At 42.0% G+C, this 14944-nt stretch overlaps 1 protein-coding gene across 1 annotated transcript in view; it reads right to left on the bottom strand.

Moving 5' to 3' along the window:
* LOC135217537 (serine/threonine-protein kinase atr-like) overlaps window positions 1-14944 on the bottom strand; it is a 796062-nt gene that overhangs the window by 288869 nt on the left and 492249 nt on the right. Inside the window, 1 exon segment of the mRNA XM_064253504.1 lies at window positions 14325-14515. Coding sequence (XP_064109574.1) covers window positions 14325-14515 — 191 coding nt within the window.

Raw genomic sequence — 14944 nt, 5'->3', positions numbered from 1 at the left:
TTAAAATTCAGGGTCGCTTGTTCAGCGTACAAAGAAAGGCTCACTAAAAAGAAGGGTAATCTTAGACTTGTCCCGCTTAAACTTGGCCATTCGCTGCGACAAGTTCAAAATGCTGACTATCTCGCAGGTGCGGACCTTACTTCCCGTGGGGCCGTCACCACCTCTATCGATCTTACAGACGCATACTATCATATCCCTATTGCAAGACACTTTCGTCCTTACCTGGGCTTCAAGCTGGGAGATCAGCATTCTCCTTCAAGGTAGTTCCCTTCGGTCTGAATGTAGCACCCAGGGTGTTCACGAAGTTGGCGGAAGTAGTCGTCCAACAACTGAGGTCTCAAGGGATAATGGTAGTAGCGTATCTCGACGATTGGTTGATTTGGGCTCCAACAGTCGAGGAATGTCACATAGCCACACTGAAAGTAATTCAATTCCTGGAGTATCTGGGGTTCCAGATAAACAGAACAAAGTCAAGACTCACTCGGAGTCCAACTTCAATGGCTGGGCATTCAATGGAATCTATCCTCCCATACTCTGTCGATTCCATCAGCCAAGAGGAAAGAAATAGCGAAGTCAGTGAAAACAATTTCTAAAGTACAAATATGCTTCAAGGAGAAACCAGGAAAGAATCCTGGGTTCCCTCCAATTTGCCTCAGTGACAAAACATCTTGATGAAAGCCAAACTGAAAGACTTAACCAGGATCTGGCGCTCACGAGCAAATGTCAGATCCAGGGACAGGTTATCATCAATTCCACAGATTCTACGGAATCGTCTGCGCCCTTGGACAAAGTTGAAGAACCTGTCCATATCAGTACCCCTTCAGTTTCCTCCTCGGGAATTACCATCCACACAGACGCTTCACTAAGCGGCTCTGGGGAGGATATTCTCAGTTCAAGAAAGTTCAGGGAACATGGTCACCTCAGTTCCGCCAGCTTCACATAAACGTATTGGAAGCGATGGCAGTGTTCTTGACTCTGAAGAGGTTACATCCGCCAAAGAACTCTCACATAAAGTTAGTTCTGGACAGCGCAGTGGTAGTCCATTGTATAAACAGGGAAGGCTCCAAGTCAAGATATCTGAATCATGTCATGGTAGTCATCTTTTTTTTCCCTGGCGGACAAGTTCAGTTGGCACCTCTCCTCCACCCATATAGCTGGAGTGAGAAACGTCATAGCAGATGCTCTATCCCGTTCAGTTCCTCTGAGTCGGAATGGTCACTGGACAACAGTTCGTTCCAATGGATTCTCGGAGGGTTCCAGGTCTGCAAGTAGATCTGTTTGCATTCTCAAGCGAATCACAAACTTCCATGTTATGTGGCTCCCAACCTGGACCCTCTGGCTTATGCCACAGACGCCCTGTCCATAGATTGGAACAACTGGGAGAAGATTTATGTCTTTCCTCCAGTGAATCTTCTCCTGAAAGTATTGAACAAACTCAGGACGTTCAAGGGTCAAGTAGCTCTTAGTAGCTCCAGACTGGCCGAAGAGCAACTGGTACCCTTTGATTCTGGAACTGAGTCTTCGTCCTCTTCGAATTCCCAATCCCAGGCCTCTCCCAGTCAGTACAAATGAAGACTGTGTTCGCTTCCTCAGGAATTCTCAAAAACCCTAACTTTATGGACTTCATGAAGTTTGCGGCCAAGAGAGATGCAGATATCGATCCACGAAATATTCTTTTCCTGGAATCTGATAAAAGAGATTCAACTTTAAGGCAGTATGATGTTGCAGTCAAAAAGTTGGCATCCTTCCTGAGAGAATCAGACATTAAAATAATGACAATCAATCAGCTATATCCTTTTTTCAGATCCTTATTTGAAAAAGGTTTAGCAGCTAGCACCATTACGACAAACAAGTCAGCCTTGAAGAAGATTTTTCAACTGGGTTTTAACATAGACTTGACAGATCTTACTTTTCGTCTATTCCCAAGGCTTGTGCTAGACTTAGACCTTCAGTAAGGCCTACGTCAGTGTCATGGTTCTTAAATGAAATGATGTTCTAAAGCTGGCTTCAGATACAGATAATACGACATGTTCATTTATAATGCTCTTAAGAAAAACACTATTTTTATTAAGCTTGGCTTCAGGAGCTAGAATTTCAGAACTGTCGGCGTTATCCAGAGATGCAAATCATATAGAATTTCTTCCCTCAGGAGAAGTTCTGCTTTCTCCGGATCGCAGCTTTTTAGCAAAAAAATGAGGATCCTTTGTTGAGGTGGGATCCTTGGAAGGTTATACCCCTTCCTCAAGATCTTTCTCTTTGTCCAGTAACGACCTTACGAGCCTTTCTGTCCAGACATCCTCATCCTCTTCGGGTCCTCTCTTTAGAAGAGAAAAAGGTGGTACTTTATCAATTAAAGGTATAAGGCAACAGATCCTATACTTTATTAAACAAGCCAACCCTGAATCCTTCCCTAAGGTTCATGATGTCAGGGCAGTAGCCACCTCAATTAACTATTTTCAACACATGAATTTTGATGATTTGAAAAAGTATACTGGATGGAAATCGCCGACAGTATTTAAGCGTCACTACTTAAAGTCCTTGGAATCTCTGAAGTTTTCAGCAGTTGCGGCGGGTAACATAGTTTCCCCCGACTCTGCTTAATAATTGAGTTGAAGATCCAGATCTCTTTCTACCTATCTCAGCCAACAGTTTGTCTATACCTATCATGTTCATCTACGTCTACCCTTGAGTCTTAGCTGCTCTTGTGATGGTTTAGTGGGTGTCCTTATTTTTTTGCTAGGGTCACCCACAATTGATGTGGTCCCCTTATTTTTATGCTAGGGTACCACACCTCCATTTACAATGGTTATGGATTTGTTTATTAAGATCTATAAATTTGTTTAACATGTTTTAATGTAAGTTTGTTCATAATTACTACTTATTACATTATTAATACTATTTAATTATAATTGCTTTAACTATTGTTGTCTATGATAATCATACACATGTATTAAGTTTAACATATATCCCATGTAAGCCCTTGTATATATATGTTAACTTTAAGTTAATCTTAAGTATTGTTCCTTTCCACATTATATGAACAATTGTGTATGTGTATATATTTTCTTGCAATTATAATATTTAATTTTATTTTAAGTTTTATTGAGACCTTCTTTATTTTCAATCTTGTGCTAATTCTCTGGTACAATTTCGCGCGGCGACACGAAACTGAGCCCAGAAAAAGGATTTTGACGTAAGGAAAAAATCTATTTCTGGGCGATTGGTTCGTGTCGCCCAGCGAAATCCCACCCCTTCCCAACCCTGCGCTCAAGATTGACTGCTAACTTTAGGATGGCCACACCAGAGGCGCGGCAGTCCCTAGCGTTGGGTTAGAGTAGTAGTAGTTGCTGCCCCATTCTGTGTCGGCTCCCCTCTTGTGGGGGTTTTGTTGTGGGAGATTTCTATTGGCAAGAGGTTCGTGGTAGTGGTCTCACTCGCCCTAGTGTTCATACCGACGCCCTCTTGGAGGGTGAGCGAGTCAGTTATACTGACCTTTTCCTTATTTTGTTTATTCTCTGGTATTTGTTAGTTCATTACCTTAGAAATAATGGATTAAAGGATATTTTGCTGGGCGACACGAAACCAATCGCCCAGAAATAGATTTTTCCTTACGTCAAAATCCTTTTTTGAGTTTATGTCAAGTTGGCATAACGCTGGATTTTTGGGTTTATGTCAGAACTGCAGTAATGTCAGTTTTTTGGCAATATGTTGAAATACCTCCTAATATTAGGTTTTTGGTGTTTTAGGTTTTTGGTGTTATGTGGAGCCAGATTTTTTATTAATATAATTTAATAGCGTCGTAAGATCGTAACGGTACAGGTCAAGCCCCCCCCCCCACTGTCATAAACTGGGGACTGCCTGTATTAGTAGCCATACACTGAGGAGAGATGCTTCTTCTGGTGTACCTACATGACTAGGCCTTTGTAACATCCAACATGCTTCATTCTTTGTTAATGTCTTGTCCAATTAGTGTTACAAACAAAACTTCTTTCTTGGACTTGATACTGTATCCTACAGGCTTCAGCTCTAAAATGTCTTCCAAAAAAAATTGATATAGAAAAAAAAAGCTCATCACAGCCCAAGAAATCATGTTGTGTTGATTGTCTTGATGGAAAATGAAAGCTATAGAACTTTTCAACTCAGGCTACAAGTTTTTGAAGTAGCCTTAAAGCTGGGAAGAACAAACCACAAGTCAAACGAATGTTGTTGTTATCCAATTCGGTTGTACTTAGCAAAATTAATTGTTTCTCATTCAGTTGTTCATGGTTGTGCACATTTACACAACCAATATAACGTTAACATGACAAATTTTTAACCAATTTGTATTTTTCATAACAAACAAACCTGAGGTCTTAACATTAGGATAATAGTAGTACCAAGCTGAAACCGTAGAATTATGAAAAAACTTGTGAGACACAGGGACTATTGGCATCTATACCAGGTCACGGGGTATTGTAGTTCCCAGAATGCCCTTGGCGTCCTGTGACCTATCACTTACTTTCCTACCGCCTTCAAGATAGGACGTGATTTACTTTCTATCCGTTTAAAAGCTGGTTTAGTTTGCCCATTTTTATTCATATTTTCCTTTTTTCTCTCTCTGGGTGATCTTAGTGTGGGTGTGCTCTGCTAGGTGTGTGTACGCTGTGAGATGGAGAATTTTGCTTCACCAATAGAAATTTCTTCGGGTTCTTGCAAGAGACAAAGGAAATGCCCTTTTGGTGTTTTTGAACTTATTTAACTAGAAGATGGGATAAAGTTAGCTACTTTGTAATTTGGTCTCTCTGTAAATCGGATTACATATTGTAACTTGAACACTACCTGTACAACGTATAAAAAAAAACCTTATTAGTATATCTTTACACATTCTTTCTTTTATGTTTTTTATACAATATTTAGTAATTAGAAATGTATTTTTCTTATTTAATAACATGAAACAAAACATAGGGTGGCACTTCCTTTGAGGGTTGGAACGGGTAAAGGCATTTCCAGTGTTTCCAACCGGGGAAAATTGATGTGATGTACGATCAAATTGAGCTACCAGCTCGGCCACAGACGAATTATATTCATAGGTCAAGGTACCACTTTAGTTTTACAGTGTTCCCCCGTATTCGCAGGGGGTGCATATGAGACCCCAAACCCGAATCGATGAAACCCTATAAAAACTTAAAACTGCCTATTTTGTCAATTAAAAATCAAGAAAAACAGACTAAAAATGATTATACAGTGGTCCCCCCATATTTGCAGGGGGTGCATACCAGACCTGCCCGTGAATAGTTAGAACCTGTGAATAGTTGGAACCCCTTCCCCTAAAAAAAACCCTGAAACAACCATATTTTGTTAGTTAAAAACTCCAGAAAAACCGACTAAAAACATTCATACTTGGTTTTTCAATAGTTTTATCACAATAAGTGGCATTTTATGATGAATTAATCAAGAAAACAAGGAATTTGTGGATATTTCTTATATAAAAAATACCGCAAATATGCAAATTTTCTGCGAATAATAAGGGGAAACGTTCCAGAGAGAAATCCGCAAATGTGTGAGTCCGCGAATCAAGAGAACGCGAATACAGGGGTCCACTGTACCTGGTTTTTTAACAGATTTATCACATAAAGTGCATTCTATGATGAAATTGATAAAACAATAAAAAAATTACAATTTTTCTAACTAAGACAATTTGTATTTTTCATAGCTACAAACCTAAGGTCTTAAAATAGGATAATTTCTAGCATCTAGCTGGATCCAGTTAAAAAACAGATGAAAGCAAGGAATCTTGTGATATCTGGCAATGCATGCGTAGATCAGGTGAAGGATGGTCGAAGACCATTCACCTATGATCATGCATCAGTCTTTCCCAAACCAGGATGTCGTAACACAAAGAGGGGAGGCTAGAGGCGGGCAGCGTAATGTTAATACCTCAGGTTTGTAGCTATGAAAAATACAAATTGTCTTAGAAAATTTGTCATTTGTTCATACGCGAACAAACCTTCGGTCTTAACAATAGGATAGACTTATACTTGGAGGGAGGTATAAGACATCCTAGACCGGCTGGAGGCCTACCTACCAGTCCAGCTCTCAAAAGGAATGGTTTTTGGAGAGAGACTGAAGCCCGTTGAGAAGCAAGATAAATTGATATCTAACCACTCAGACCCTGAGTGACGTACAATGTTACATGGGATAACAATTGTATAGGGAACAAAGAGAAACTTTGACTATCCAATAACAAACCAAGACACCAGGGTTGGTATTACTTTCAACCTCTCCTTGCCAAGGAGTGGAACATATGCTACCAAATAGCGGGTTAAGATATTTGTATATTGCATGACCACACTATCAGTATGACTACCTTACTCACCTGTATCAGACCAGTCCAGCGAATGGCATGTCTATTTCTTAAACCACCCGAAGGAAGAAGGAAAGGTACAAGAGAAAGAAGGAGACCAGCTAACTCGCTCATTCTCTCATCCACACAATCATCTTAGTTAAGATACAAAGGTGCCCTGTTAAGGGCAACCATGAGTTACACAATTTGTTGGGCAGCCACCACAGGACCGAGGGAAAACGTGTCCGCAGATCTGTGGGCAACATCCTTAAGATAGAAGGAGGTGAACATGGACTGACATAACCAAGTACCAGCACCTAATAAAATATTGAAGCCCTAATATATTAAAATGTCGGTGCTGTACGTACCAGGAATCTATATCTTGTGCACAATCATATGAATTATATATCTATATCCTTATCCGGTAACACCTAATCCTAAAACAGTTACCCATTATCATCTATGAATTATGTATCCTTATCCGGTAACACCTATTTTTAAACAGTTACCTATTATTTATAACCATTCTGTATGCATGCTAACCTTTTATTTTATATGGTACCACCGTTTCATTTAATAACATTATGCATTTTAGAATGTAATTCTTATGTCATGCAATTATCAGCAGAACTATAGTACTTTCTGTTGTGTATGTATCCTCATGACTATGCATTTATCTTAAACATGGATCTGTATTTTCCATGCATTATTTTTTACTTATGATTACGTCTATTATGTATGTATTTTTTTTACATTTAATTTTTGCATATTATTCTTAGTCCTTTGTTTATGCCTATGACTAAGATCCAATGAAACATATTTAACGTAAGTTTTAATGTCAGCTTGGCAGGTAGCTGACCGAGCTAATGTAATGCGATACATTACTTAAATACAGACATTTCCATATCTGTAAATAAACACATGACCCAAGGGTCATTGGCGAGATAGGAGGGTGATCAGCAGCCATAACAGGACGTAAAACTAGACCATGCCATGCAATGCTAGCAGTGGCCTGGTTGCATTTGTCTGTATAACACTTTTATCAACAATTCTTGTAAACAGGTCACAACACCTTCAATGGGAAGCGGTTGACCTACTCACCTGTAGCAGAAACACATGACTTCCGAGCCGTATGGCTACGTACTTATTATTTCTTGTAAACGCTGAGATAGCTAGTGTTAAGCTATCGATGCGACCCTCTTGTAAAGTTAGTTCTACCTAAATCCTCAAACTGAGCGGTCATCTGACCAACCTTTCCTATACTCCAGTGATGGAGTAGAGAAATAAAGTTGTTAAGAAGTTAACTCAGGAAGTTTGAGTAATCTCCCCAATTCTGAAGAAGAACAAAATCTACTTGATGTCGCTTCAACGAGAAAGGGAAAAAGAACCACAAATGTTTGCGTATCACAGTCGCAAGAATAGACACATAACTGATCTCTGTCCTATACCATTGTAAGTGGTGGACCGGAGACAGTTAAATATGTACAGCCAAGTCTTTTTGAAAGCCAGAGAGGGACCAATACCTCTACCGTCATGCGCTCTAGCCTGCACAGACGTGGTGGTAGAATCATCAAAAGTCAAGTATGCCTGTCTGATGGCGTCCCGTATCCAAAAAGAGATAGTATTCTTAGACACCTCTTTCTTTGTACAGCCTGTGCTAACAAAATGTCTGAAGCAGCCTGGTCTAAGGTGCTGAGTCCTTTTAAGATAGCAACGCAGGGCCCAGACAGGGCACAACAAAAGCTCTTGAGCATCACCACCCACAAAGTCTGTTATTGATGGAATGGAAAATAAAGTAAACCTGTCATCATGCACCGAGGATTTTGGGTCTTGGCCACAAATTCAGGGACAAATTTGAAAGACATCGACCCCCAACACCTAGTGTGCTTCACCTCATAGCTCAGACCATGGAGCTCTCCTACCCTCTTGGAAGATGCCAAAGCCAGAAGGAAAACTGTCTTGAGCATCAGGTTCCTGTCAGATGAGCGACGAAAGGGCTCATAAGGACTCTTAGTGAACCTCTTAAGAGCCAAGGAAACATCCAACATTGGAGGCTTGAGCTCTCTAGGAGAAAAATCAACTGCTCAAACCCTTTAGGTAACAGGGAAGTTCCCAGGAAGAGGAGATGTCGATACCCTTAAGGCGTAACACCAAATCAGGGTCGCCCTGTAGCCACTGATGGCAGAAAACAGACAAAACATTTCTCGTCTCTGATGAAGGTTAAAGTCTGCTATTCACTGAATAGAGGTTGCGAGTGGAGAAAAACCCGCTTTACGACACCAATCACAGTAGATCACCCAATTGCCTTAGTAAACTGGGGAGGTCGACATTCTAAGACTGCTGTACATGTGCCTAGCTGTTCTCTGAGAAAAGCCTCTCGCTCGGAGGAGATACTTGATAGCCTTCAACCATGATGAGACAGGGATTCTACTGACTGGTGGAACCTTTCTGCATGGGACTGACACAGAAGATGTCGCCAAGGGGGAATCTCACCAAAGTCATCCTAAGACCCTGTGAACTCATCAGCCTGTTCAGAATCTGATGGATCAAACAAAACAGAGGGAAGGCATACACCTCCAGGTTGTCCCAGGGATGTTGGAATGCGTCCACTGCCAATGCTAAAGGATCTGGAACCACTGAACAGAACACCTACAGCTTCCTATTGAAGCGTATCGCAAAAAGGTCCAGCATGGGTCTCCCCCAAACCTGGAAAAGCTTGTCTGCCACCACTTGATGAAAGGACCACTCTGCGCCTAGGATCTGACCCCGGCGACTGAGTTTGTCTGCGACCACGTTCCGTTTACCTGGGATATACCTGGCTGAGAGCTCTACCGAATTGCTGACCTCCTACTGGTGAAGCTCGACGGTCAAGGCGTGAAGTTGATATGAAACTAATATGCCCAGTTCCAGACAGAACCGAAGTAGACGATCCCTGTACTGCAGTAGCTTCTCCATGGAAACTGCCAAGACTAATCAATCATTGAGGTACCATCAGCAAATGGATCCCTCCCCCTGAGCATGGGTCCAACTTGACAAGAGAGAGAACCCGACCCTTGTGAACACTTGAAGGGCTGTTGTCAGCCCGAAGCACAAAACTTTGAACTCGAAGACCTTGTCCACAAGAGAGAAGTGAAGGAACTTCCTGGACGTCGGATGAACAGGGATTTGGAAGTATGCGTCCCTTAGGTCTATCGACAGCATGAAGTTGCTTTCTTTCACGGCTGCCAACACCAAACGCGGGGGCTCCATCTTGAACCGTGTCTTCCTGATGAAGTTATTCAAGGTGAATAAGTCAATCACAGGTCTCCATCCTCCCGACGCCTTTGGGCACCAAGAAGATGTGACTGTAGAACCCCGGAGACGGACGCACCACTTCCTCTTTCGCATCCTTGCCCAGCATCTTCTGCATTTCCTCCCAAATAGCCAAGAACTTCAGAGAATCTGGAGGATATACCTTCCAGAGCTGTTACTTGTCCAACAGAGGAGGAGAGAAGTCAAATGGCAGTAAGTACCCCACCCAAAGCACATCTACCACTCACTTCTCCTCCCCATAACTCTGCCACTTGACCCAATGGCCAGCCAGGCACAACCCCCATCCATGGCGCAGGAGAGGGAGAGGCGCCTAACCTACGATGCCCCTTTATCTCTGCCCCTTGGGCCCCTTCTTGGCTTAAAGGAACGAGAGCGAAAGGGGCGCTGATCCTCTGACTAGGCTCGAGTCGAACGGGAAGGCCCTGCCGAACTCGTTTAATTACCTCGACAGCCTACCAGGCGACGATCTCTTTGACTGCTGCTGGACAGGGGAAGGAGGAGGAGCTGGACATTTCTGAGGACGAGACTCCGACTTAGACCCGGCCTGGTGCACCAGTCTGTCTTTGGTGTCACATTCTCGAGCTCTGTTCAAGGAAACAAAACTGGGACTCCAAGAGATCTCCATTCCTCAATGCCAGCAAGGACTCCGTGTCAACTGATCTCTCCATCCTAGACAAAGCTGCGTCTCTTCTAATCAGAAGAAGGTTAGCCCATAAATTAACACTGAGGTGAGCCATATATGAAAACGCCTTGCCTCCGGACTGCAACAGACTGGCAAGCGAGGAGGCACTCACCAACCCTTCCGGGGACCTGTCGGAAGCTATCTTGGCAATGACCACAGACCAGAAGTCCAGCCAAGAAACCGTCTGCAACATGGAGGCTGCCATAGATTCCAATGCTGAGGCATCTTGCAGAGACAAGGACGGAGCCATTGACCTCACCTGTTCCAAAGTCAGTCCCGGCTTCAGGTGAATGACGTCTGGGTTAAGATGCGTGACAACAAAAATGCAGAGCTCATAGCATAGTACTTCCTATGTCTCGTGAGAGGCAGGGGTAGTAGCTTGGCAGAGCCCCTAGTGAAGCAAACTGGCCCGGTCCAAAACATAGGCGTTAACCTTATGCAAGACCGACTGGACGTGTCCCGACAAAGGAGGCTGAAGAGATGATTTGGGATCCTGTGTAGCTCCCACCAAGGCTTCCAAGCAAGAAGGAGTGTAAGACAACTGAGCCTGAGTCCTACTTTCCAAATTGTTGAACCCACGAATGAGATCAACAACGTCCAAAAAGGAAGACAAAAACTCTTACGTGTCTCCCTCCTCTTGCTCCGGCAATGGAGACTGACGATGAGAAGGATGTGTAGGCTCCTCTAAGGCACCTTCCCCATTAAAATTAATGGAAGGATCAGCAGCCAAACAGCCCGAAACACTAACTAACCTGTCTGGGCTGGGTCCACGCGTCAGCTCCTGAGACGAACCCACTCTAACACTAAGAACATCACTACGTACTCCTCCAACAGATGACTTATTAACATGTCCGTGAATGGTCACGGGCAAGGCAAACATACGAATGTGAATTGGAGAGGAATCCCGAACACTCAAGATCGAAGGAGAATCCCCGAGAGTCGAACTCTTGGAAGCACCAGTGAGAGGGGCAGGCAAACACTCCTGCTGCACCAACTCCACGCTCACCACCTTCGACCTCTTGACAGGCGCCTTGAGATCCTTAAGGCAACGAATAGGCCTTGGAGAAGAAGGAGCACTTGCATCATATGCATGGATAGGGGAGGTTGCAACATGCTTACGATGTGCACGGACAGGGGAGGTTGCAACACGCCCGTGATTCGATGCAGAAGACGAAGCAGCCGCTGCAGATTGCACAAGGGAAGATATACCAACACTCTCCAAAACACCAACACTCTCAAGAACACGCCCGCATTGTTCCTCCCTCCTTCCAACACTTAATACGCCGACGTGGCGTAGAGGGGGAAGAGGGAGAGGAAGACAGCACTGGCTTCTTATGTGATCTCTTCACAGGAGGCGGGGACGAAGCAACACATTTCCTTCCAGTCTTCCCAACCGACAAGGAAGCCAACTTATCATCCAAAACAGAGTCCAACCTCTTAAGCACTGCCTGGCATATAACCTTAGACTGATCTGCAAGAGAAGGCTCCGATGACATGGAAGGGAGATGTAGCGAACTGGGCGGCAGGGATGATGTCACAGCTGAGAGAGGCAGTGCAGACGAGACGACTGGGAGTGACGTCATCGACGGGAGTGACATCCCAAGTGGTGATGATGTCCCGACTCCCCTTCGGTGTGGAAGGGGAATGAGACGCGACTGGCAGAGTAATACACGACAATGGATCCCGTGACGTCATCAACGGGGCTGATGCAACAGCTTCCCTCCGACTCAAAGAAGCGGTAGCAGACACTGCCAGAGCAATACAAGATGGCTGACCTCGGCTACCCATGAAGACGAGGCTGGGAGGAGGGGGGATGGCCTGGCCAGCCTGAGGAGGTGGGTAGCGAGCCTCCATAAAGTGCGCTAGCAACCCCTCCAAGAACGGGGGGCCCCCTAGCCCGAACGTCTTCCAAATCGCTGCCATCTTGGATGCCTCCGACTCTGGAATAAATGAGAATGATGAAAAAGCCTCCCCCTTCCCGGGAATCAAATTAACTCCTGAAGAAGAAGGGGCAACATTACAAACATCAGCCTGGTGGCCTCCCGATACTTCCATCGACGAATCAATGGGAGAAAAGGAAGGAGACACAGGAACAACACTACTATGGGGGTTGGATACTGCAGGAGACAAAAATCCTTACCATAAAGGAAGAGTTGAAACCCTCCAATGTTCTTTCTTTCTATAAAACGACTTACACTGCTCTTTAGGCCATGCCCGGCATTCCGTGCAAAGAATCGTTATAGTACAAAAACTAGAATGGCACCTGCTACACGTGATAAAAGACTGACGCGGTGGCGTAGGTGAGTGGCCCTTGACCACTCTTCACCCGATCTACGCAAGCGTTGCCAATATCACAAGATTCCTTGCTTTCATCTGTTTTTTAACCAGATCCAGCTAGGCGCTAGAAATGATCTTATTCTTAAGACCGAAGGTTTGCTTGCGTATGAACAAAGTGCTAATAAATGCATACTTCTAGAGTTTTAACACCAAATATGGCCTTAATCATGCTCACTAAGTACTATTAAGCTAACTTTTAAATGAAATTCAAGTTACTGTAATTTCATTTAAAAGTTAGCTTAATAAATTAGCCTTAACAAAAGAAATAAGTGGTTGGTAAAAATATAGGGGTGTGTGAAGATTACACGCATACTACGTCTCTCTTCTTTCCCCATTCCGACCGACCGATCTATTTTTAGATATTTTCTCACCCTCTTTTAATAAATCTTTATTCTGTCTCTTTCTCTTTCTTCTGAAACTTTTTTTCATGAACAAAAAGTGCTTTTTATTTGGACTCTTATGTGTCTATGCTTTACTACAGCACATTTAAAGTTCTAGATGGTAAAGGTAAAATTATATTAATTGAAAATGAGAGAGAGAGAGAGAGAGAGAGAGAGAGAGAGAGAGAGAGAGAGAGAGAGAGAGAGAGAGAGAGAGAGAGAATTACGTAAAAATCACCGACCACTAATTGGCAACACTCCTCCTACCTGTCATATTAACTTGACGTATTTGACAGCTCTGGGTTGAGCTTCTCTGGGAGTTAAAAACAAAAGATGAGGGGAAACAATATTTCATAGTTATTTTGTAATTGCAATTATATTATTTAATATTATTATTATTATTATTATCATTATTATTATTTGAAAATATCAATAAACATATTACATACATGTAGGTATCTAAAAATTCTCTTATCTAAGTAAAAGAGAGAGAGAGAGAAAGAGAGAGAAATTATTATGCATTTTTATTATTTTATGCTATCTAACTTACACATACAAGCTTGAAAACCTAAGAATTACATAAAAAAATTAAACAAACACTTTTGCAGGGTTTCTCAAGGATTCTAAAATGTTGTTTTTGCATTTGTGTGTCTGTGAAAAACTCACATATGATAGTTAGTTAGGTTCCAATGAAGAGTTCAAGCTATTGTGAATTCGTGCAACTCAAATCGCATAAGACTGAGGTATTACTGAAATATTTTTGAGTAAAATCTTTAGTTTTAAAATCAGTTTCTGGGGAATGTCACCCATAGCTTTTATGTATTTAAGTTAATTAGATTTTCTCTCAAGTTAAGTGTATAATCTTAGCTTGAAATTAGAAAATCCAACATGAAGTGAAAATTAATTGCTTCTTAAATATGGCCTAATCATTTTGGTGTCACCCAATGTCCTTATAACTTGATAACTGCCATACTATGATATGGAGACAACTTATCGCACTATGATAAGGAGGTAAATTTTTAATGGCTCCAAGCAAACATGACCCAATAATATTTCAAATGGAGATAACTTTATGCCAACATAATCCAGTTATTAATTACAGTACATAAAAAATCTTAATATGTATAGGATATTTTTTTATATGTACTCCCTTCCTTTAAACCATAACCACACACACTGCAAGTAGTTCCAAGATTTGAAACTTTAAAATGAAAAAATTGTAATCCTCTTAGAAGGTATGTGTGTTTCCTTGATAATAAATACTCAACTAAAAATATAACAATATTCTTACTGGCTTTCTGGTGACCATGAATGCTGTTCTTCCTCATCCTTTTGCTTACAACTCATTACAGCTAAAACCTCTGCTAATATCTTATCATGGTATTCAGGTGATTCGCACAGCATACAAACTAGCATAGGTGACAACAGGTACATGGCTGTTGTCAAGTCTCTTCGGACAATAGGTTTACAGGCTTTAAAAACCTGAAAAAGAATTAATGATTAACAACATGAGCTTAATTTTTTAAAAACAAGGTTGCATTCTGCCTAAAATTTTGTGCTATTACAACTGAATATTCAAGTCAAGTTTTATCCAGCAGTTTTACACACACTCCACATGCACTGTCAGAAAACTAAGTCTTCAAATTAATATCAACTTGACAAAACTAGTACAATCATTCTGATGAAAAGTTTGCTTTTTTTATCACAGCTAAATGTTCAAGTCAGTTGTCACAACAACAAAAATGATGGCAAACCATGTCCTTTTTCTTTAGTTTACTAGACTGTAATTAATGACTGCCCTCAAAGTACAAAACAACAGCTGCAAACAGACTTTATGCATATTTAATATTTATTTGAAGCATGGCTTAAAAGTGTCATCATTTTCAGGACTGGCATTGCTTTCAGTAACAC

Source organism: Macrobrachium nipponense, chromosome 7 (assembly GCF_015104395.2).
Source record: "Macrobrachium nipponense isolate FS-2020 chromosome 7, ASM1510439v2, whole genome shotgun sequence".
Lineage (NCBI taxonomy): Eukaryota > Metazoa > Arthropoda > Malacostraca > Decapoda > Palaemonidae > Macrobrachium > Macrobrachium nipponense.
This window is presented reverse-complemented; position numbering and strand designations above follow the sequence as displayed.